We start from the raw sequence: 25,222 nt of genomic DNA, 5'->3' as shown, positions 1-25,222 counted from the left end.
TACACGTGCAAATCCAAAACTTCAGTATATAAATAATACTAATTAAGGAATTCAGGGACTTCCTGGTGGTCCAGTGGCTAAGACTCTGCATTCCCAATACAGGGGGCCCAGTTTGATCCCTGGTTGGGGAACTAGATTTCACCTGTCATAACTAAGAGTTCACAAGCAGTTTTGAGGGGTGGGAGAACTCCGTTGCATCAAGGTTACAACAGTGTCTCAGAATACAGATATGTGCGCAACAGATGTGCTTATTTTTCAAACCTGAGACCCAGCTTTGTGGGGTGAGGGCATGAGATGGCTTTGGGTTCTTGTCAACCACAGCAGAAGGTTGTTCTTAGGATTGTAGCTTCAGGTACCAAGTCAACCTTGTCTAAAGTTACTCAGTGTAGGCTGAGTCATGAGAAACATTCGACATCATGATTTTATTATTGAGATTTCTTGATCCTTCTGTGGAAATGTCACAAAGGTTAAATCCCAGGGTTGGAAACCTTGAAAGACTTTGGGGATTAGCTATGCATAAACATATTGCTGGGTGAAGAACAGGAAGAGTGAAATCACATGTGACTAATTTGATGGCAAGGCACGACAGTCAAAAGACATTTATCAGGAACTAAAAAGGAAAATAAACACAGTCCTGTCAACAAAAGATCAGTGGGAAAATTTTAGTGTATGGCTCAAGTTCACAACCTTTACATTTTGTTCTCAAGGATTTCCTTAATAATATTTTAGTGTTGTTATGCCCTTACCTTTGATAGTAAAGGCTAGCAACAATTTTCTGCAGTGACTGGGCAAGAGTCTTGTAAAGTAGGCTTACTTTGTTGATATGCTAAAATGTGAAGTGTCTTTAATTTATTTCTCCCCCTGGAATTCTGGATTTTATTCTGGATTTTATTTTTTTATTTATTTACTTTTCTAAACTTTTTATTTCGTATTGGGGTATAGCCAATTAACAATGTTGTGATAGTTTCAGGTGAACAGGGAAGGGACTCATACATATATCCACTCTCCCCCAAACGCCCCTCCCATCCAGGCTGCCACAGAACAGTGAGCAGAGTTCTGTGTGGTACACAGTAAGTCCTTGTTGGTTATCCATTTTAAATTTAGAAGTGCATACATGTCCATCACAAACTCTCTAACTATCCCTTGCCCCCATCCTCCTCCCGGCAACCATAAATTCATTCTGTAAGTCTATGAGTCTCTTTCTGTTTTGTAAGTTCATTGGTATCATTTCTTTTTAGATTCCACATGAAAGGGATATCATAGGATGTTTCTCCTTCTCTGTCTGACTTACCTCACCTAGTATGACACTCTCTAGGTCCATCCATGTTGCTGCAAATGGCATTACTTCATTCTTTTTAATGGCCGAGTAATGTTCTAGATTTTTTGTTTACTATGTGTTATTTGCATCCCTACTAGCTCAGATGGTAAAGAATCTGCCTACAATGCGGGAGACCTGGGTCCAATCCCTGGGTTGGAAAGATCTCCTGGAGAAGGAATTGGCAACCCATTCCAGGATTCTTGCCTGGAGAATTTCATGGACAGAGGAGCCTGGTGGGCACAGTCTGTGGAATTGCAAAGAGTCGGACATGACTGAGCCACTAACACACACACATTTGATCCCAAAGTTGTATAATTACACTGAAAGGCAAAATACGGTATTTCCTTTCAAGGGAGAAAGGAAACCCAGTCTCTTTCATCCTAGTGCAGTGATTTTTATTTATTTTTTAGTTATTCACTGACCTAATCCTAACCTGGACCCAAAGGTCTAAGTCCATGTGCTCAGGAAGAAATCTGTATAGATATTCACCCATGATCACAACTTTCACTCATGCTCCATATCTGACTCATTAGATGCTGCCAGCTGGTGTACTACTGTGATCCAACAGAGCAGGGACATACCAGACAGCAAACACAACTTTTTCACAACCCGTACTTGATCAAATATGTTTTGGTAGGGTTGGGATATGCCAAAATCCGTCACTGACATAATTTGGATATCATTTGATTTGCTATTGTCACAGGTTGTACCTCCTCCATGGTATAAACAAACAAAGCATTAATAAGATTACCATGTTTTTATAACCTGAACTTATACAACTTGAGTGAAGCAGAAACTGGGGTTACACTTTGTTCTGGAAGTCAACACTGACTCACTGGGAAACATTGCACAAGTTACCCAAACTCTGTGTGCCTTAGTTTGCCCATTGTGAAAGATCCTCTGTATACCTCAAAGTTGTAACAATCCCATGGACTGTAGCCCACTAGGCTCATGCCAGGGATTCTCCAGGCATGAATACTTGGGTAGATTGCCATGATGTTTTCCAGGGGATAACAATCCTAGGTCCTGGCTTTTAGAAAAGACCCCTCATTCAAACATTCAATATACTTCTTATGTGCTAGACACTCTTGTAGGTACAGTCGAATTTTTAACATATCCAAACGTGATATCATTGTCCTCTCTTCCTCAAACTGGCTTTTTTGTTTTTTCCAGGTTTATTTATTTATTCCCCTTTTAACAAAGCAGAAGAAATAACACAGGATTAAAACTGCAAAAGTAGTTAACTGGTAGAACACACATACACACAAAAAATCTGGATAGGAAGATAAGCTTATGTACAATGAGGAAACACATGTAAATTATGGTAGTTTGTAGGCTGTATATGAAACATTAAAAAAAAAAAGTCAAACATGCTACACGGTGCCACTGTTTACAGCAATATTGAAGGGGAGAAAATAACACTAATTTAGGGACTGATATACCACAAGGTCCAGGTTTCACAGCATCAGTGCAATAAATTCACAAAACTATATTACAGCTAGTTAATCAGTTTAAGAATTGTTCCCAAATATGTCACATTTCCAGCCCTCAGAGATCCATTCCTACAGATTTCAACTACTCCATCTATGGGGACCAAAAGCAGCCAGTGTTACCACGAAAGGAGACTCTTGAGACTTATCTTTAAAGGCTTATTCTGGTCTTGAAAAATTAGTAGGATAAGGCTATTTTCTACTGAAATGAATCTTGACTGAACAAAGGAAGACTTTTGTCCTTTATTGGCTGGTCTTGGAGTGAAGATCATAGACATGACTCTTAACCTATTATGGACATTAGTTCCAATTAACTGAGAACCTGAAATTTTAAAGTCCTAAATACCAACTTGTGTAAGCTTGCTACTAAAAAGCCTTTAAGGACGTACTAACTTCAAGTGCAAGGGAACAAGAGCTCTAAAAGTTTCTGTCAGATTTCCTATTTGGGAGGAAGGATCAATATTCCCTACAAACTGCTAAATTCTGCACAAGGGAGAAAACACACGCTAAGGCATGGGATTAGTTTCATCTTATTCCATGAGGCTTCTTCTCCCACACTATCGAAACAGAATGAGGAATGAATCTTAATTGGTCTCTTCATCAGAAGTGGTAAACTTGGTCTCTATATTCATGAAGCCAGTTTTTTAAGCAGACCATAGAACCAGCTTCCCGAAGCCACAGACCACTATCCTGTATTCAGCTAAAAAAAAAGATCAACTTGAACAGTTATCCCGAGCCACTGTTAACTGTACTAAAGGGTGAAGTTCACCACTATGTTATTTTAAAAGTAAGAGTTCAGTTAACCCTGGGTGACAAAAAACCAAGATGAGGAACTGAAGAAAGAGTTGTCCATATAAGGCCAGCTGATAAGAACACACCCATGAAGACACTGGGCATGAAGCCTTACTTGGTAAGTCAGAATTTCTACTAAGGGCAGAGTCAGGGACAGCAGAGAGCTACTTCTGTAACATTTTAGTATCCAAACAGCATAACAGACACTGTTCCCAAGGACAGTGTATACTCCATTAATCACACTGAATAAAGCAAATGCTTTATTCATTTTTCTTTTCTTTTTGTTTGAGAAGCTTGTTTATCTGTCTTTTGGCTATTCCAATGTACTTCGAAATGATTCCATGTTGGTTCAGTCCAGGAAGCAAAAGAAAGAAAGTCACTATCAGGTAGGTGAGAAGGAGGTTGTGGACTTGCTGTCCCACCCAAGCAACTGCAGCAAGAGAAATGATCATGGTCATGAAGTACATTTTAGGCTTTTCTTCCTTTAGTGTAAAGAGGCGTTTCTACCAGCCCACAGCTCTGCGTCAAGTTTTTACTAGATTGCTGCAAATTTCATGGAATCTTTGCTGTTGCTCAGTCGTCCATTTATTGGAGCCAAAAATTCTAGGCGCTAGAATGGGAACAAGGTAGTCAGCCAAGCACAAAAACATAACAAAACAAGAAACACCCGATAGAACAGATGGATCTAGATAGTAGATAGTCAGAAAAACCAAAGAAACCACATCCATGATGGCAGGTGGAAACCAGGCTCTTTCCCATCGGAGGACTTTATCTGCCATCAGCATCACTTCTCCCCATCCTTGCAGCTGCTCTTCCAGACTTGCAGTCTCTGCAGCCAACAGATTGGTGCTGCGATTATCTCCTTCCGCCATAGTTCTTGAGGTACCGCCTCAGCGAGCACAGGACGCAACGAAACGAGGTCCTTCGCAGACACCCTCACCGCACCCCTCCTCAAACTAGCTTTTATCTCATCTATTTTCTCTCTCAGTGGTGGCACTGACATCCATCCAGTTGCCTGAGACAGAAATGCCTGGGAGTCCATCTCAGTGATTCTCTTTCCTTCTGTCCTTCATTCCAGTCAATGACAGTCCTCTCAAGTGTACACTCACCAATTAAAAGAAACTTTTACCCCCTTGCTAACCCCACCTCAATGTCTTATCCCTTATGGTCTCTCTGCCTTGAGCATGGCCCTTCCTGATTTCACATAGCTGGCTTCTCATCATTCAGATCTTAGCTCAAATGTCATCTTGTTAGTGATATGCTCTTCAACCCTTCCTATACAGAGCTGCTCCTCAGCTCTGCTCTTAATTTCATTACCTGTTTTTTTAACCATCTTATTAGCAGTAACGGAGAAGGCAATGGCAACCCACTCCAGTACTCTTGCCTGGAAAATCCCATGGATGCAGGAGCCTGGTAGGCTGCAGTCCATGGGGTCGCTGGGAGTCGGACACGACTGAGCGACGTCCCTTTCACTTTTCACTTTCATGCATTGGAGAAGGAAATGGCAACCCACTTCAGTGTTCTTGCCTGGAGAATCCCAGGGACGGGGGAGCCTGGTGGGCTGTCGTCTTTGGGATCGCACAGAGTCGGACACGACTGAAGAGACTTAGCAAGAGCAGCAGTATTAGCACTAATACTACCTGATAACTCATATGTAGCCCCCATTTTGTATGTCTCCATCACAGAATCTAAGCTCTCTAAGTGCAGGTACATTTTCTGCCTTTGCTTTGTCATTGTTCAGTCGCTAGTCGTGTCCAACTGTTTGCAACCCCATGGACTGCAGCATGCCAGTATTCCCTGTCCTTCACTGTTTCCCAGAGTTTGCTCAAACTCATGTCCATTGAGTTAATGATGCCATCTAACCATTTGGTCCTCTTGTCCCCTTCTCCCACCATCAGTCTTTCCCAGCATCAGGGTTGTCTCCAATGAGTTGGCTTTTCCCATCAGGGGGCCAAAGTATTGGAGCTTCAGCTTCAGCATAAGTCATTCCAATGAATATCAAGGTTGATTTGGTTTAGGATCAACTAGTTTGATCTCCTTGCAGTCCAAGGAACTCTCAAGAGTCTTCTCCCACACCGCAGTTCAAAAGCATCAATTCTTCGGCACTCAGCCATCTTTGTGGTCCAACTCGCACATCCGTACATGACTACTGGAAAAATCATAGGTTTGACTATATGGATATTTGTTGGCAAAGTAATGTCTCTGATCTTTTAATATGCTGTCTAGGTTTGCCATACCTTTTCTTCCAAGGAGAAAGTGTTTTTCAATTTCAAGGCTGCAGTCACCATCTGCAGTGATTTTGGATCCCAAGAAAACTAAGATGCCATGATCTTGGTTTTTTTGAACATTGAGTTTTAAGCCAGCTTTTTCACTCTCCTCTTTCACTTTCATCAAGAAGCTCTTTAGTTCCTCTTTGCTTTCTGCCATAAAGGTGATATTATCTGCATATCTGAGGTTATTGATATTTATCCCAGCAATCTCAGTTCCAGCTTGAGCTTCATCCAGCCCAGCATTTTGCATGATGTACTCTGCATGTAAGTTAAATAAGCAGGGTGACAATATGCAGCTTGACATACTCCTTTCCCCTTTTTGAACCAGTCCTTTTTCCCATGTCCAGTTCTAACTGTTGCTTCTTGACCTGCATACAGGTTTCTCAGAAGGCAGGTCAGGTGTTCTGGTATTCCCATCTCTTGAAGAATTTTCCATTGTTTGTTGTGATCCACATGGTCAAAGGCTATAGCATAGTCAATGAAGCAGAAGTAGATGTTTTCCTGGAATTCTCTTGCTTTTTCTATGATCCAATGGATGTTGCCAATTTGATCTCTAGTTCCTCTCCCTCTTCTAAATGTAGCTTGTACATCTGGAATTTCTCAGTTCACATATCGTTAAAGCATAACTTGAAGGATTTTGTGCATTATCTTGCTAGCATGTGAAATGAATGCAATTTTGTCATAGTGTGAACATTCTTTGACATTGACCTTATTTGGGATTGGAATGAAAACTGACCTTTTCCAGTCCTGTGGCCATTACTGAGTTTTCCAAATTTGCTGGCATATTCACAGCACTTTCACAGCATCATCTTTTAGGATTTGAAATAGCTTAACTGGAATTACATCACCTCCACTAGCTTTGATCGTAGTGATGCTTCCTAAGGCCCACTTGGCTTCCGAATCCAGGATGTTTGGCTGTTGGTGAGTGATCACACCATCATGGTTATTGGGTCATTAAGATATTTTTTGGAGAATTAACCTCATGCTGGTGCCATCATGAGCCCTTGGGCTGAGATGTGACTCGGGGAGGAAATTAATGAATCACCATTAGGTTTTCTTGTTAGTCTTTAGCTATTTGGAGCAGTACCACTTTAAATAATTAGTGAAATTTGAATGAAAAAAAGTAAAGGAAGGGTGGTCCTAAGATGGTGGAGGAATAGGACGGGGAGACAACTTTTTCTCCCACAAATTCACCGAAAGAACATTTAGATGCCAAGCAAATTGCACAAAACAACTTCTGAATGCTGGCAGAGGACGTCAGACACACAGAAAGGCAGCTCATAGTCTTCCAAAGGAGGTAGGACAAAATATAAAAGATAAAAAGAGAGGCAAAAGAGGTAGAGATGGAGATCCATTCTGGGAAGGGAGTCTTAAAAAAGAGAGAAGTTTCCAAACATCAGGAAACACTCTCTCTGGCGGGTCTGTGGCGAGCCTTGGAATCACAGAGGGCAAAATAACCGAGAGGAAAAATTAATAAATATTAAAACCCGTGGTTTACGTCAGTTCAGTTCAGTCGCTCAGTCGTGTCCGACTCTTTGCGACCCCATGAACTGCAGCACGCCAGGCCTCTCTGTCCATCACCAACTCCCAGAGTCTACCTAAACCCATGTCCATCGATTCGGTGATGCCATCCAACCATCTCATCCTCTGTCGTCCCCTTCTCCTCCCGCCCCCAATCCTACCCAGCATTAGGGTCTTTTCCAATGAGTCAACCCTTCGCATGAGGTGCCCAAAGTATTGGAGTTTCAGCTTCAACATCAGACCTTCCAATGAACACCCAGGATTGATCTCTTTTAGGACGGATTGATTGGATCTCCTTGCAGTCCAAGGGACTCTCAAGAGTCTTCTCCAACACCACAGTTCAAAAGCATCAATTCTGCGGCACTCAGCTTTCTTCACCGTCCAACTCTCACATCCATACATGACCACTGGAAAAACCATAGCCTTGACTAGACGGACTTTTGTTGGCAAAGTAATGTCTCTGCTTTTAAATATGCTATCTAGGTTGGCCATAACCTTCCTTCCAAGGAGTAAGCGTCTTTTAATTTCATGGCTGCAATCACCATCAGCAGTGATTTTGGAGCCCCAAAAAATAAAGTCTGACACTGTTTCCACTGTTTCCCCATCTATTTCCCATGAAGTGATGGGACCAGATGCCATGATCTTAGTTTTCTGAATGTTGAGCTTTAACCCAACTTTTTCACTCTCCTCTTTCACCTTCATCAAGGGGCTCTTTAGTTCTTCTTCACTTTCTGCCATAAGGGTGCTGTCATCTGCATATCTGAGGTTATTGATATTTCTCCTGGCAATCTTGATTCCAGCTTGTGTTTCTTCCAGCCCAGCGTTTCTCATGATGTTCTCTGCATAGAAGTTAAATAAGCAGGGTGACAATATACAGCCTTGACGTACTCCTTTTCCTATTTGGAACCAGTCTGTTGTTCCATGTCCAGTTCTAACTGTTGCTTCCTGACCTGCATACAGGTTTCTCAAGAGATAGGTCAGATGGTCTGGTATTCCCATCTCTTTCAGAATTTTCCACAGTTTCTTGTGATCCACACAGTCAAAGGCTTTGGCATAGTCAATAAAGCAGAAATAGATGTTTTTCTGGAACTCGCTTGCTTTTTCGATGATCCAGTGGATATTGGCAATTTGATCTCTGGTTCCTCTGCCTTTTCTAAAACCAGCTTGAACATCTGGAAGTTCACGGTTCACGTATTGCTGAAGCCTGGCCTGGAGAATTTTGAGCATTACTTTACTAGCATGTGAGATGAGTGCAATTGTGCAGTAGTTTGAGCATTCTTTGGCATTGCCTTTCTTTGGGATTGGAACGAAAACTGACCTCTTCCAGTCCTGTGGCCACTGCTGAGTTTTCCAAATCTGCTGGCATATCGAGTGCAGCACTTTCACAGCATCACCTTTGAGGATTTGAAATAGCTCAACTGGAATTCCATCACCTTCACTAGCTTTGTTCGTAGTGATGCTTTCTAAGGCCCACTTGACTTCACATTCCAGGATGTCTGGCTCTAGGTGAGTTATCACACCATCGTGATTATCTGGTCATGAAGATCTTTGTACATTTCTTCTGTGTATTCTTGCCAGCTCCTCTTAATATCTTCTGCTTCTGTTAGGTCCATACCATTTCTGTCCTTTATCGAGCCCATCTTTGCATGAAATGTTCCTTTGGTATCTCTAATTTTCTTGAAGAGATCTCTAGTCTTTCCCAATCTGTTGTTTTCCTCTATTTCTTTGCACTGATCGCTGAGGAAGGCTTTCTTATCTCTCCTTGCTATTCTTTGGAACTCTGCATTCAGATGGGAATATCTTTCCTTTTCTCCTTTGCTTTTCGCTTCTCTTCTCTTCCAAGCTATCTGTAAGGCCTCCTCAGACAGCCATTTTGCTTTTTTGCATTTCTTTTCCATGGAGATGTTCTTGATCCCTGTCTCCTGTACAATGTCACGAACCTCTGTCCATAGTTCATCAGGCACTCTGTCTATCAGGTCTAGACCCTTAAATCTATTTGTCACTTCCACGGTATACTCATAAGGGATTTGATCTAGGTCATACCTGAATGGTCTAGTGGTTTTCCCTACTTTCTTCAATTTAAGTCTGAATTTGCAATAAGCAGTTCATGATCCAAGCCACAGTCTGCTCCCAGTCTTGTTTTTGCTGACTGTATAGAGCTTCTCCATCTTTGGCTGCAAAGAATATAATCAATCTGATTTCGGTGTTGACCATCTGGTGATGTCCACGTGTAGAGTCTTCTCTTGTGTTGTTGGAATAGGGTGTTTGCTATTACCAGTGTGTTCTTGTGGCAAAACTCTATTAGCCTTTGCCCTGCTTCATTCTGTACTCCAAGGCCAAACTTGCCTGTTACGCCAGGTGTTTCTTGACTTCCTACTTTTGCATTCCAGTCCCCTGTAATGAAAAGGACATCTTTTTTGGGTGTTAGTTCTAAAAGGTCTTGTAGGTCTTCATAGAATCGTTCAACTTCAGCTTCTTCGGCATTACTGGTTGGGGCATAGACTTGGATTACCGTGATATTGAATGGTTTGCCTTGGAAACGAACAGAGATCATTCTATCGTTTTTGAGATTGCATCCAAGTACTGCATTTCAGACTCTTTTGTTGACCATGATGGCTACTCCATTTCTTCTAAGGGATTCTTGCCCACAGTAGTAGATATAATGGTCATCTGAGTTAAATTCACCCATCCCAGTCCATCTTAGTTCGCTGATTCCTAGAATGTCGATGTTCACTCTTGCCATCTCCTGTTTGACCATTTCCAATTTGCCTTGATTCATGGACCTAACATTCCAGGTTCCTATGCAATATTGCTCTTTACAACATCGGTCTTTGTGTCTGTCACCAGTCACATCCACAATTGAATATCACTTTTGCTTTGGCTCCATCCCATCATTCTTTCTGGAGTTATTTCTCCACTGATCTCCATTAGTATATTGGGCACCTGCTGACCTGGGGAATTCATCTTTCAGTGTCCTATCTTTTTGCCTTTTCATACTGTTCATGGGGTTCTAAAGGCAAGAATACTGAAGTGGTTTGCCATGCCCTTCTCCAGTGGACCACAATCTGTCAGACCTCTCCACCAACACCCATCCGTCTTGGGTGGTTTACGTACCTAACAGCAAATCCCAGCCGGCGCGCAGCCGAGACATGCACATTCCCAACTAGCAAGCAGGGGCTGAGCAGGGAGGGGCGGGCTGCATTGCTTTGGGTAGGGACTGGGCCTGAATGCCCCGAGGGCAATCTGAGGGAACTAGATTGAGACAGCAACCTAGACCCTGGGATAGCTTTCCCGCGAAATGCCTTAACCTAAGATGCCGCCAGGCCTGCTCACAGAACAAAGGACTGAGGAGAGCAATCAGGCTGTGGACCAGCCCACCCTGCTCCGGAGACAGGCAAACGAGGGCAGCCAGAGCCGGAAGGGTGGAATCGTGGCTCCAGAGAGGCATCCTATACCAAACTGCAAACAGACCTTGCTGCTAACCAGGACTTCTTGGGACTCTGGAGGGTCGATGCCTGCCGAGAGGGTCACAGCCAGAGATCAGCTCCCCAGGGGAGAGCATGGCACACCTGGGAAGCTGCACCCGTTGTACACCCAGAAAACCGAGCGGCTGGGACGGGGTAAGGGGAAAAGGCGCAGCTCCCGAACGCGCTAGCCAAAAACCTGATCACCAGAGCTGCTTGGACCTGGGAAGGGTGCAAAACCCAGGCTCAACCAAGTCTGCGACTCTGTGAAGTACCCGGGAACCAGAACCTGAGCGGCTTAGACCTGGGAAGTACAGGCAACCCCAGGGGTCGCTTCAGACAGTTCCCGGCAGTGCAACCTAGAGCCTGAGCAGTGTAGACTGGGAAAGCACACACGCCGTGAGTGGGCCAAACCCAGTGCGGCTGAAACATTGTGACCACATGCCAGTGAGCTTTGTTCGCAGTGTTCCTCCCTCCCCACAGCACAACTGAACAAGTGAGACTAAAAAAAAGTGACCACCACCGCCCCCCTTGTGTCAGGGCGGAAATTAGACACCGAAGAGACCAGCAAACAGAAGAAGCTAAAAGAAACAGAGGGAACCGCTATGGAAGTGACAGATGCAACAGATTAAAACCCTGTAGTTAGCACCGACTACATAGGAAGGGGCCTAGAGAACTTGAGAAGTACAAGCTGGACCAAGGAACTATCTGGAAATGAACTGACCCCACACTGTCCATAACAGCTCCAGAGAAAGTCCTAGATACATTTTTACTACTATCATTTTTTTAATTTTTAGAACTTTTTAAATTATTTTTTAATTATTAAATTTTATTTTATTTTTTATTTTTCTTTTTAAGTCCCCTATTACTCCTTCAATTTTCATTTTTATAACCTACTATTACCTTGCAAAAAAATTCCTATTTTTATTTTTTTATTTTATTTTTTTTAAGACATTATTTTTAAAGTAAACTTCATATATATATTTTATAATTTTTGTGACTCTGGTGGGTTTTTTTCTTTTCTTTCTTTTTTTTTCTCTTTTTTTAATATGGTATTTTGAGAACCTAACCTCTACTCTAGATTTTTAATCTTTGCTTTTTAGTATTTGCTATCAACTTTGTATCTTCCAGAACCCAATCTTCAGCACCCATTTTCACTTGGGAGTGAGATCACTGGCTTGATTGCTCTCTCCCCCTTTTAACTCTCCTTTTACTCCACCAAGTCGCCTCCATCTCCCCACTCCACCTTCTCAACCCAACTCTGTGAATCTCTTTGTGTGTTCCGGGCTGTGGAGAACACTTAGAGAACTGATTACTGGCTGGATCTGTCTCTCTCAGTGTTCTCCACAGCCCAGAACACACAAAAAGATTCGCAGAGTTGGATTGAGAAGAAAAGGGGGAGTGGGATACAAAAACAAGACCCCTATGTATGTTGTCTACAAGAGACCCACCTCAAAACAAGGGACACATACAGATGGAAAGTGGAGGGCTGGAAAAAGATATTTCACGCAAATAGAGACCAAAGAAAGCAGGAGTAGCAATACTCATATCAGATAAAATAGACTTTAAAACAAAGGCGGTGAAAAGAGACAAAGGTGGACACTACATAATGATAAAAGGATCAATCCAAGAGGAAGATATAACAATTATAAATATATATGCACCCAACATAGGATCACTGCAATATGTAAGGCAAATGCTAACAAGTATCAAAGGGGAAATTAACAATAACACAATAATAGTGGGAGACTTTAATACCCCACTCACACCTATGGACAGATCAACTAAACAGGAAATTAACAAAGAAACACAAACTTTAAATGATACAATAGACCAGTTAGACCTAATTGATATCTACAGGTCGTTTCACCCCAAAACAATGAATTTCACCTTTTTCTCAAGCGCACACGGAACCTTCTCCAGAATAGATCACATCCTGGGCCATAAATCTAGTCTTGGTAAATTCAAAAAAACTGAAACCATCCCAAGCATCTTTACTGACCACAATGTAGTAAGATTAGATGTCAATTATAGGTGAAAAACAATTAAAAACTCTAACATATGGAGGCTGAACAACACACTGCTGAATAACCAACGAATCACAGAAGAAATCAAAATATGCATAGAAATGAACGAAAGTGGAAACACAACAACCCAAAACCTATTGGACACTGTAAAAGCAGTGCTAAGGGGAAGATTCATAGCCATACAGGCTCACCTCAAGAAACAAGAAAAAATCCAAATAAATAACCTAACTCTACACCTAAAGCAACTAGAAAAGGAAGAAATGAGGAACCCCAAGGTTAGTAGAAGGAACGAAATCTTAAAAATTGGGGCAGAAATAAATGCAAAAGAAACAAAAGAGACCATAGCAAAAATCAACAAAGCCAAAAGCTGGTTCTTTGAGAAGATAAATCAAGTTGACAAGCCATTAACCAGACTCATCAAGAAACAAAGGGAGAAGAATCAAATCAACAAAATTAGAAATGAAAACGGAGAGATCACAACAGACAACACAGAAATACAAAGGATCATAAGAGACTATTATCAGCAACCATATGCAAATAAAATGGACAACTTGGAAGAAATGGATAAATTCCTAGAAAAGTACGACTTCCCAAAACTGAACCAGGTATTAAAGAAAATCTCAACAGACACATCACAAGCACAGGAATTGAAACTGTAATCAGAAATCTTCCAGCACACAAAAGCCCAGGACCAGATGGCTTCACAGCTGAATTCTACCAAAAATTTAGAGAAGAGCTAACACCTATCCTACTCAAACTCTTCCAGAAAATTGCAGAGGAAGGTAAACTTCCAAACTCATTCTATGAGGCCACCATCACCCTAATACCAAAACCTGACAAAGATGCCACAAGAAAAGAAAACTTCAGGCCAATATCACTGATGAACACAGATGCAAAAATCCTTAACAAAATACTAGCAAACAGAATCCATTTTAAAAAGATCATACATCATGACCAAGTGGGCTTTATCCCAGGGATGCAAGGATTCTTCAATATCTGCCAATCAATCAATGTAATACACTACATAAGCAAATTGAAAAATAAAAACCATATGATTATTTCAATAGATGCAGAGAAAGCCTTTGACAAAGTTCAACATCCATTTATGATAAAAACCCTCCAAAAAGCAGGAATAGAAGGAACATACCTCAACATAAAAAAAGCTATATATGACAAACCCACAGCGAACATTATCCTAAATGGTGAAAAACTGAAAGCATTTCCCCTAAAGTCCGGAACAAGACAAGGGTGCCCACTCTCACCACTACTATTCAACATAGTTTTGGAAGTTTTGGCCACAGCAATCAGAGCAGAAAAAGAAATAAAAGGAATCCAGATTGGAAAAGAAGAAGTAAAAATCTCACTGTTTGCAGATGACGTGATCCTCTACATAGAAAACCCTAAAGACTCCACCAGAAAACTTCTAGAGCTAATCAATGAATATAGTAAAGTTGCAGGATATAAAATTAACACACAGAAATCCCTTGCATTCCTATACACTAACAACGAGAAAACAGAAAGAGAAATGAAGGAAACAATTCCATTCACCATCGCAACGAAAAGAATAAAATACATAGGAATATATCTACCTAAAGAAACAAAAGACCTATATATAGAAAACTATTAAACACTGGTGAAAGAAATCAAAGAGGACACAAACAGATGGAGAAACAGACTGTGTTCATGGATCGGGAGAATCAATACAGTGTAAATGAGTATACTACCCAAAGCAATCTATAGATTCAATGCAATCCCTATCAAGCTACCAACGGTATTTTTCAGAGACCTAGAACAAATAATTTCACAATTTGTATGGAAATACAAAAAACCTAGAATAGCCAAAACAATCTTGAGAAAGACGAATGGAACTGGAGGAATCAACCTGCCTGTCTTCAGGCTCTACTACAAAGCCACAGTCATCAAGACAGTGTGGTACTGGCACAAGGAAAGAAATATAGATCAATGGAACAAAATAGAAAGCCCAGAGATACACCCACACACCTATGGGCAGCTTATCTTTGACAAAGGAGGCAAGAATATACAATGGAGAAAAGACAATCTTTTTAACAAGTGGTGCTGGGAAAACTGGTCAACCACTTGTAAAAGAATGAAACTAGAACACTTTCTAACACCATACACAAAAATAAACTCAAAATGGATTAAATATCTAAATGTAAGACCAGAAACTATAAAACGCCTAGAGGAAAACGTAGGCAAAACACTCTCCGACATAAACCACAGCAGGATCCTCTATGACCCACCTCCCAGAATACTGGCAATAAAAGCAAAAATAAACAAATGGGATCTAATTAAAATTAAAAGCTTTTGCACAACAAAGGAAACTATAAGCAAGGTGAACAGACAGCCTTCAGAATGGGAGAAAATAATAGCAAACAAAGCAACACACAAACAATTAATCTCCAAAATATACAAGCAACTCCTGCAGCTCAATTCCAGAAAAATAAACGACCCAATCAAAGGTGGGCCAAAGAACTAAACAGACACTTCTCCAAAGAAGACATACAGATGGCTAACAAACACATGAAAAGATGCTCAACATCACTCATTATCAGAGAAATGCAAATCAAAACACATAAAGTACCATTTCACGCCCGACAGAATGGCTGCTATCCAAAGGACTACAAGCAATAAATGCTGGAGAGGGTGGGGAGAAAAGGGACCCCTCTTACACTGTTGGTGGGAATGCAAACTAGTACAGCCACTATGGAGAACGGTGTGGAGATTCCTCAAGAAACTGGAAACAGAAGTGCCACATGACCCAGCAATCCCACTGCTGGGCATACACACTGAGGAAACCAGAATTGAAAGAGACACGTGTACCCCAATGTTCATTGCAGCACTGTTTATAATAGCCAGGACATGGAAGCAGCCTAGATGCCCATCAGCAGACGAATGGATCAGGAAGCTGTGGTACATATACACAACGGAATATTACTCAGCCATTAAAAAGAATGCATTCAAGTCAGTTGTAATGAGGTGGATGAAACTGGCGCCTATTATACAGAGTGAAGTAAGCTAGAAAGAAAAACACCAATACGGTATACTAACACATATATATGGTATTTAGTTAATCGGTAAAGATAACCCTGTATGCGAGACATCGAAAGAGACACAGATAAATAGAACAGTATTATGGACTCTGTGGGAGAGGGCGAGGGCGGGATGATATGGGAGAATGGCCTTGAAGCATGTAAATTATCATATGTGAAATGAATCGCCAGTCCAGGTTTGATGCATGATATAGGGTGTTTGGGGCTGGTGCACTGGGATGACCTGGAGGGATGGGATGGGGAGGGAGGTGGGAGGGTGGTTCTGGAAGGGGAACACATGTACACCCATGGTGGATTCATGTCAATGTATGGCAAAACAAATACAATATTGTAAAGTTAAAAAATAGATAAATAAACTAATTTAAAAAAAATAAAATAAAAAGAAAGAGGAAAAACCCACCTCTTTTGCTAGCATTAAAAAAATAAAAGAAAACAAATGTACTTTAAGTTAAAAATAACAAACACCCTTTTGTTTGAGCTGCAGGTGGTTGTTAGTGCAGCTTTAGTGAATAAATTTATCCACAGAATCTTAGGAGAAAAAATAAGTCAAACACAGAGACCAGGATGCAAAAACCACTCAGAAGTAACCACGTAGGGCAGAAGTTCCTCCAGGGAAGCTGGCAAGGGCTAGAAGTCTGTGTTAAGGTTTTGAGAAAACACCCAAGTAGGAAATCAATGTAGCCCCATCAAGTGAGTCTTGTAAGGTATCATTCCGGCCGAGGCAGAAAAGAAGGAGAGATAAGCTCAGTGGAGGTAGGTTACCTTTATTCAGGCAAGGAGGGGTGACAGTCGGCCTAACGACCAGGCTAAGCGCGAGAGGGATCAGGGAGGCTTCATATTTAAAGGGAGGTTTGTGGAAGCAATAAGGGAAACGTTAGTCAGGGGGGACGTTTTGGGTAATCTTTGGTTGAGATGGCATTTGTAATTGAACAGGGGGTGGGAGGTTTCTGGGCAGGGGGTGATAAGTCCCAGGTAGATGCAACAGGCCCAGAGCTTCAGGGTGGGACTTAAAGTTCGGTTTTGTTTTCTCCAAAGTTAGACCATTCAGCAAGGGCCTTTGAGACCGTTGTTTTCTTTTCTAGGCCCAAAGACTCCTTCAACTCTGTTTCTCTTTCAACTTAACATTTATCATTACCTGATTTTATTTGCTTATCACTTATCTCCTCCTTTTAAAACAACCCTAATTTAAAATATAAACAATATAATTTACTTAAATGTTCTACAGATGAAATTAGTGGCCTCGGTCTCCAGGGCCAAAAGAGTTCTTGGCATAAAGATGTTCAGTCAGACATCTTTGAGACAGAATGACTCAAGATTCAACATTAGCTTTGGAATGCTTTGAGTATTTTTATGAATAAATCAACTGGAAGGCATGTCTTTTGTAGCAATTTTCACCCTTTATTTAAAGGGGGTGAAGATGTGGGGAGTGCAGCTTTAATCTGTGTTTACTGAAAATGGAAGCGCCAAGATTAACTTAAACAGGAATTCAGTATTTTTATATTACCCAGAGAATAGTATATGGGTCCTGCTCTGCTGCTGATGCTAAGTCGCTTCAGTCGTGTCCTACTCTGTGCGACCCCATAGACGGCAGCCCACCAGGCTCCCCCGTCCCTGGGATTCTCCAGGCAAGAACACCAGAGTGGGTTGCCATTGCCTTCTCCTATGGGTCCTGCTCAGCTTTGTTCAATTACCATTCCAAGTCAGTTTCCTCAGCTGTCATGTAGGGACAATTACGGTACCTATTTATAGGGTTATTGGGTTGGTTACATGAGAAAAATCACAGAAAGCCCTTAGAGGAGTAACTCTAACTGCATCAATAAATGCAGCAATTTGTTGGTGCACTACTAATCATAAATTACTAACCTTAAATTCAATCAAAGCTGATGATGAGTCATGGTGACTCTCAATCTAACACATAGCTTCAATTTGCTCCCTGTAATTCACTTGAGAAATCCATTGTGGCCATGACATTCTTCATAAATTTAATTTACTACCATTCAGAGGTTCTGGCCTACAGACTACAGGGAGTAAATAAGGATTTCAGGGCCCAAACCAATTAATTAATACTGTAAACTGAACTTTACAATGTTGCCGAAAATCGCTGGGGGGCAGAGCTATAACCCCAGAGTCCAGCAGAGCACATTCAATGTTGATTAAATAACAAGTGAATGACGAGCGTTTCAGGTGATCAGTTGCCTAGAGCCGACATAAGCTCAGCCAGAGGCAGACGTGTGAGCGGCTCCACGTGCACCGGGCTGCAAGCATTCAACAGCGGGTAGGGGATCTTCGAGCGCCCTTGGCACCCAGAACTCAGAGCAGGAGCGCCCTCTGGCGGCGGCGTCCGGGGGTTCGGGCCGAGAGCCTCGGGAAGGAAGCTCGAGGGGCGGGGCGGGGCGGCGGCGCGGCGCGGGGCGGCGGCGCGGGGCGGCGGCGCGGGGCGGCGGCGCGGGGCGGCGGCGCGGGGCGGCGGCGCGGGGCGGCGGCGCGGGGCGGCGGCGCGGGGCGGCGGCGCGGGGCGGCGGCGCGGGGCGGCGGCGCGGGGCGGCGGCGCGGGGCGGCGGCGCGGGGCGGCGGCGCGGGGCGGCGGCGCGGGGCGGCGGCGCGGGGCGGCGGCGCGGGGCGGCGGCGCGGGGCGGGGCGGTGCCGGGCTAGATGGAGCGTGCGGGCGCCGCGACCCCAGAGGGCGACATGCCTGGCTTTCTTCTGGCTCTTCAGAGCGGGAGCCGAGCCGAGGCGCCGCGGGCGCGGGTGCAGGAGCAGGACTTGCGGCAGTGGGGCCTCACAGGTCAGTGGCTTCAGGCGAACTTCGGCCCACGACGGCCGACTCGGTGGGATTCTCCTCACCCAGGCCCTGCACCCGGTGCCAGGAACGGTCCGGCGGCGCCGCGGGTGGACCTTCCAGTCGGTTTCAAACCTACGGACAGCAGGGCCTTCCCTTCCCGCCCTTGAGGCGGGGCTGGGCGGAGAAGAACCCCGCCTGGCCATTGCCCCGCCTGCGCAGCGCGCGCGGCCGGCGGACGCGGGAGAAATGGGACTCCCGGAGGGGAAGCCCGCGGCTCCCGCCACCCGGCGCGCCGGCCCTGGGGAGGGGGAACTTGTTGAGGCCCCTGTCCCAAAGGTAAGACGTTCCTCTCTCTCAAGAGGCGGAGACCGTCCTACCGCCCCAAGGGTGTGGGTTTCGAGTTTGTGTTCCGGTTGGTTTGGAGGCCTAGCTTGGGGCGTTTAATTGGTTGCTTCTGTAAAAGGTCAGAACTCGTCTCCGAGCTTCAGTTCTCTTCTTCGTTTACCCGGCTCGCACAGTTCTTTGATCTCCACTGGTTAATTCTCCTCCAACGCTATAACTTGAAATATGCAGCTAAGCAAAGTTCATCAACGCATTTCTGCGTGTAACTATTTTATTTGTATTAGCCCTTCCCCAGAATCTTTAGAAGCGCAAAGCTTGCATCCCCTTGAGGTCTTCAGGCAGGAAGGCGGAGGCCACAGGATGGAGAGTTGTTTATTGTTGTTTAGTCGCGAAGTCGTGTCTTATTCTTTTGCGACCCCCTGGACTGTAGCCCGCCAGGCTCCTCTGTCCGTGGGATTTCCCAGGCAAGAATACTAGAGTGGGTTGCCATTTTCTCTAGGGGACCTTCCCAACCCAGATATCGAACCCATGTCTCTTGCGTCTCCTGCTTTGGCAGCCGGTTGCTTTACTACTTAGCCACCCGTGAAGCTCGTAAGGAGTGTTTATCCATCTTAAATGTAAATTTATGGTCTGATGCTTATGTGTTTGGTGTAAAGTTTGTATGTTTATAAAGCCAAAGTTTATACGTGATTGTGTGTTTGCCTATTTCCTTGCATGTGTTTTGGGGTATGATACGATGTGTGAGAAGGCTAGATCAAATGTGCACATTGATACTGGACTGTTGATAATACACCTGGAGAAATACACACATGGACCAGTGCTGGCTGTTATAGTAAAATTGAGAAGATAGGTACGAGATTGCAGGTTTGCCTGGATGAATTAGAGTGAGTGAATGAAGAGGTAAATAGACAAATACGGAAGTTTGGTGGTGGGCATGGATAAGTGCGTAGTGTGGAGAAAGGAAAAAGTAGAAAATAAGTATGCTGCTGCTGCTGCTGCTAAGTCGCTTCAGTCGTGTCTGACTATGTGTGACCCCATAGACGGCAGCCCACCAGGCTCCTCCCTCCATGGGATTTTCCAGGCAAGAGTACTGGAGTGGGGTGCCATTGCCTTCTCCGGAAAATAAGTATACTCAGAGGAATAACCATTAAATATTGTAACTTGAAATTCCTGTTTCTATTTGAATAAATTAATGTTCTGAGAAACTATTCTTTGTGAGTTGGTTAAAAATGCTTACTGAATTTTCATATTTTATTTTTACTTTTTGTATTTTTTTAAATTCTTTTTTTTCTTCAGATTTTTTCCTTTTTAACAGAAGTAGTGCATATTTTCTGTAAAACATTTAGGGTAATATTCTATGCATAAAGAAAAATAATACTATACATAATTCTATGACACACTATTATCTTTCCTGCCAGTCTTTGGCCTTTGCATGCATGCATATATTTGGATGTATAATTTCTTTTTCTCTTTCTTTTCCAGGGTGGGGCCAGGACTGAGGGAGAAGTGCAAAAATGGGGTTTCATTTTTCTGAAACCATAAATTTTTTCCTTATTGTCATTTAGTCGTCTTCAGTGTATTTAGTGCGTACATGTGTTCTAAGTCACTTCAGTCGTATCCAACTCTTCGCAACCCTATGGATTGTAGTCTGCCAGGCTCCTCTGTCTATGGGATTCTCCAGGCAAGGATACTGGAGTGGGTTGCATATTTAGTAGGTACAGGCTGATTTTTTCATTTTTTATTTTTATTTTAGAGATTAATCTCCTGTCATTTATTTCGTTTGCAAATATTTTCTTCCATTTTGAGGGTTGTCGTTTCATCTCATTTATGGTTTTCTTTGCTGTACAAAAGCTTTTAAGTTTAGTTAAGTCCCATTTGTTTATTTTTGTTCTTACTTTCATTACTGTAGCTGCTGCTGCTGCTAAGTCGCTTCAGTCGTGTCCGACTCTGTGCGACCCCAGAGACGGCAGCCCACCAGGCTCCTTCGTCCCTGGGATTCTCCAGGCAAGAATACTGGAGTGGGTTGCCATTGCCTTCTCCAGTGCGTGAAAGGGAAAAGTGAAAGTGAAGTCGCTCAGTCGTATCCGACTCTTAGCGACCCCATGGACTGTAGCCTACCAGGCTCCTCTGTCCATGGGATTTTCCAGGCAAGAGTACTGGAGTGGGATGCCATTGCCTTCTGTGCATTACTGTAGAAGGTAGGTCAAAAAAGATCTTGCCGTTGATTTATGTCAGAGTATTCTTCCTATGTTTTCCTGTAAGAGTTTTACAGTATCTGGTCTTTAATCCATTTTAACTTTATTTTTGTGTATGATGTTAGGGAGTGTTCTAATTCATTCTTTTACATGTAGCTGTCCAGTTTTTCCAGCATCACTTGTTGAAGGGACTGTCTTTTCTCCATTGTATTTACATGCTTCCTTTGTCATAGATTAGGTAACCATAGAAATGTGGGTTTATCTCTGGGCTTTCTATACTGTTGTGTTGATCTATATTTCTGTTCTTGTGTCAGTACCATACTGTCTTGATTACTGTTGCTTTGTAGTATAGTCTGAAGCCAGAGAGTCTGATTCCTCCAGCTCCATTTTGTTTTCTCAAGATTGCTTTGGCAATTTGGATCTTTTGTGTTTCCATACAAACTGTAAAAATTTTTTCTTTTGATTATGTGAAAAATGCCATTGGTAATTTGATAGGGATCGCATTGAATCTGTAGGTTGCTCTGGGTAGTATTGATTCTTCCAAGAACATGGTATATCTCTCACTTGTTTGTCTCATCTTTGATTTCTTTCATCAGTTTCTTAATAGTTTTCTGAGTACAGGTCTTTTACCTCCTTAGGTCAGTTTATCCCTAGATATTTTATTTGTTTTGTTGCAGTGGTAAATGGGATTTTTTTTTTCCTCTTTCCTATCTTTTGTCGTTAGTGTGTAGGAGTAACAGAAATTTCTGTGCATTAATTTTGTATACTGCAGCTTTACCAGATTCATTGATTGGCTCTAGTGGTTTTCTGCTGGCGGAGAAGGCAATGGCACCCCACTCCAGTACTCTTGCCTGGGAAACCCCATGGACGGAGGAGCCTGGTAGGCTACAGCCCATGGGGTCGCGAAGAGTCAGACACGACTGAGCGACTTCACTTTCACTTTTCACTTTCATGCACTGGAGAAGGAAATGGCAACCCACTCCGATATTCTTGCCTGGAGAATCCCAGGGACGAAGGAGCCTGGTGGGCTGCCGTCTCTGGGGTCGCACAGAGTCGGACACGATTAAAGCGACTTAGCAGCAGCAGCAGCTGGCATCTTTAGGATTTTCTTTGTATAGTTTCATGTCATCTGCAGACAGTGACACTTTTGCTTCTTCTTCCCCAGTTTGGATTCCTTTTATTTCTTTTTCTTATCAGATTGCAATGGCTAGAACTTCCAAAACTGTGTTGAATAATAGTAGTGAGAGTGGACTGCTGCTGCTGCAGCTGCTGCTTCTGCTAAGTCACCTCAGTCGTGTCTGACTCTGCACGACCCCATAGGTGGCAGCCTACCAGGCTCCCCCATCCCTGGGATTCTCCAGGCAAGAACACTGGAGTGGGTTGCCATTTCCTTCTCCAATGCATGAAAGTGAAAAGTGAAAGTAAAGATGCTCAGTCGTGTCTGACTCTTAGAGACCCCACGGACTGCAGCCTACCAGGCTCCTCCATCCATGGGATTTTCCATGCAAGAGTACTGAAGTGGGTTGCCATTGCCTTCTCCAGGTGAGAGTGGACATCCTTGTCTTATTCCTGATCTTAGAGGAAATGCTTTTAGTTTTTCATCATTGAGAATGATGTTTGCAGTGGGTTTTTCATATATGACCTTTATTATGTTGAGGTAGATTCCCTCTGTGCCTACTTTCTGGAGGATTTTTATCATAAATAGGTGTTGAATTTTGTCAAAAGCTTTTTCCGCATTTATTGAGGTGACCATATGGTTTTTATTCTTTAATTTGTTAACATGGTATATCATATTGATTTGCATTTATTGAAGAATCCCTGCATCCCTAGGATAAAGCCCACTTAATCATGATGTATGATCCTTTTAATATGTTGTTGATTTCTGTTTGTTAGTATTTTGCTGAGGATTTTTGTGTCTGTGTTTATCAGTGATATGGTCTCTAATTTTCTTTTTTTGTGATATCTTTGTCTGATTTGGGTATTAGGGTGATGGTGGCATTGTAGATTGAGCTTGGGAGTGTTCCTTCCTCTGCAATTTTTTGGAAGAGTTTGAGAAGGATGAGTGTTAGCTCGTCTCTAAATGTTTGATAGAATTTGCCTGTGAAGCCATTCTGGTCCTGGACTTTTGTTTGTTGAAAGATTTTTAATTACAGTTTCAATTTCATTACTGGTGATAGGTCTGTTTAAATTTTCTATTGGTTTAGTCTTGATTCAGTCTTGGAAGATGGCACCTTTCTATTGTCAGTTGTAATTTCTCCATTTTCATTTCTGATTTTATTGATTTGAATCTTGTCCCTTTTTTTCTTGATGAGTCTGGCTAAAGGTTTACCAATAACCAGCTGTAGTTTCACTGATTTTTGCTGTTGTTTTATTTCTACTGGGTTGGCCAAAAAGTTAATTCAAGTTTTTCCATAACATCTTATGGACAGACTCAAAGGAATTCTTTGGCCAACTCAGTATTTCATTTATTTCTGCTCTGATTTTTATGATTGCTTTAGGTATAAGGTTAGGTTGTTTGAGTTTTCTCTTGTTTCTTGAGGTAGGATTGAATTGTTATAAACTTCCTTCTTAGAACTTATTTTGCTTCATACTTAGATTTTGGGTCATCATATCTTCATTTGTTTCTATGTATTTTTAAATTTGCTCTTCAATTTATTCAGTGATGTCTTGGTTATTTTGTATCATATTGTTTAGCCTCCTTGTGTTTGTGGTGTTTTTTTTTTTTAACATTTTTCCCCCCTGTTATTGACTTCTGGTCTCATAATGTTGTGGTCAGAAAAAATACTTGATACGATTTCAGTTTTTTAAAATTTACTGAGGCTTAATTTGTGACCCATGATGTCATCTATCCTGGAGAATGTTCCATGTGCACTTGAGAAGAAAGTGTAATATGCTGCTTTCAGGTAGAATGTCCTATAAATAGCAATTAAATCTGCTTGGTCTATATTGGCATATGTTTCCTTGTTTTCTGTCTAGCTGATGTTTCCATATGTGTAAGTTGGGTGTTAAAGTCCCCCACTATTATTCTGTTCCTGTCAGTTTTCCTTTTTATGGCTGTTAGCATTTTCATTATGTATTGAGGTGCATAAATATTTATGTGTTATATCTTCTTGGATTTATCCCTTGATCATTATGTAGTGACCTTCCTTGTCTTTTGTAAGTCTTTATTTTTAAGTCTGCTTTATCTGATATAAGTATCGCTATTCCAGCTTTCTTTTGATTTCCATTTGCATGGCATGTCTTTTTCCATCCCCTCACTTTCAGCCTGTATGTGTTTTTAGGTCTGAAGTAAGTCTCTAGTGAGCTGTGTGCTTAGTTGATCAGTTGTGTCCAACTCTTTGTGATCATGTGGACTGTAGCCTGCCAGGCTCCTCTGTCCATGGAATTCTCCAGGCAAGAATACTGGAATGGGTTGCCATTTCCTTCTCCAGGGGATCTTCCCAACCCAGGGATCGAACCCGGGTCTCCAGAATTGCAGGCAGATTCTTTACCATCTGAGCCACCAGGGATGAACCATACATTCAGGTCTTGTTTTTGTATCCATTCAGCCAGTCTGTTTCTTTTGGTTGGAGCATTTAATCCATTTACATTTAAGATAATTATCAATATTCATGTTCCTATTACCATTTTCTTTATTATTCTGGGTGTGTTTTTGTAGGTCTTTTTGTTCTCTTGTGTTCCTGCCTAGAGAAGTTCCTTTAGCATTTGTTGTAAAGCTGATTTGGTAGTGTTGAATTCCCTTAGCTTTTGCTTATCTGTAAAGCTTTCAATTTCTCCTTTGAAGCTGCATGAGATCCTTGCTAGGTAGAGTAAAGTAGGTTTTTCCCTTTCATTATTTTAAATATATCCTGCCAGTCTCTTCTGGCCTGCAGAATTTCTTCTGAAAAATCAGCTGATAACTTTGTGGAGATTCCCTTGTATGTTATTTTTTTTGCATTTCCCTTGCATTA

At 42.4% G+C, this 25,222-nt stretch overlaps 1 protein-coding gene, 1 long non-coding RNA gene and 1 pseudogene across 29 annotated transcripts in view; 2 read left to right on the top strand and 1 right to left on the bottom strand.

The window, feature by feature from the left end:
* Positions 1-2,474: 2,474 nt before the first annotated feature.
* On the bottom strand, positions 2,475-4,543 carry LOC145505729 (ADP-ribosylation factor-like protein 6-interacting protein 1 pseudogene; annotated as a pseudogene). The gene has a single exon (XR_014053241.1). The product of XR_014053241.1 is annotated as an ADP-ribosylation factor-like protein 6-interacting protein 1 pseudogene (transcript).
* A 7,322-nt stretch (positions 4,544-11,865) lies between these two features.
* On the top strand, positions 11,866-13,911 carry LOC145507132 (uncharacterized). The gene is made up of 2 exons (XR_014054605.1): positions 11,866-12,144; positions 12,343-13,911. It is a non-coding gene; the product is annotated as an uncharacterized LOC145507132 (long non-coding RNA).
* A 4,666-nt stretch (positions 13,912-18,577) lies between these two features.
* Positions 18,578-25,222, top strand: part of CHD1L (chromodomain helicase DNA binding protein 1 like) — a 69,543-nt gene continuing 62,898 nt past the window's right edge. For 13 of the 27 annotated variants that reach the window (XM_081493021.1, XM_081493027.1, XM_081493008.1 and 10 more), the window contains exon 1: positions 18,951-19,071. Coding sequence is in view for 5 of the 27 variants with exons in the window: in XM_081493018.1 (XP_081349144.1) it covers positions 18,606-18,738 (133 nt within the window). In the remaining 22 variants the exon portion in view is untranslated. Of the gene's footprint in view, positions 18,739-18,950; positions 19,072-20,557; positions 20,793-20,986; positions 21,276-25,222 lie in introns of those variants that run through there. The other 14 variants (XM_081493018.1, XM_081493017.1, XM_081493022.1 and 11 more) reach the window with 3 other exon arrangements.

The sequence above is a fragment of the Giraffa tippelskirchi genome, chromosome 5, assembly GCF_054371585.1.
Source record: "Giraffa tippelskirchi isolate mGirTip1 chromosome 5, T2T-mGirTip1v1.2.pri, whole genome shotgun sequence".
NCBI classification, from domain to species: Eukaryota; Metazoa; Chordata; class Mammalia; order Artiodactyla; family Giraffidae; genus Giraffa; species Giraffa tippelskirchi.
The sequence above is the reverse complement of the archived record's forward strand: the minus strand, read 5'-3'. Positions and strand labels throughout refer to the sequence as shown.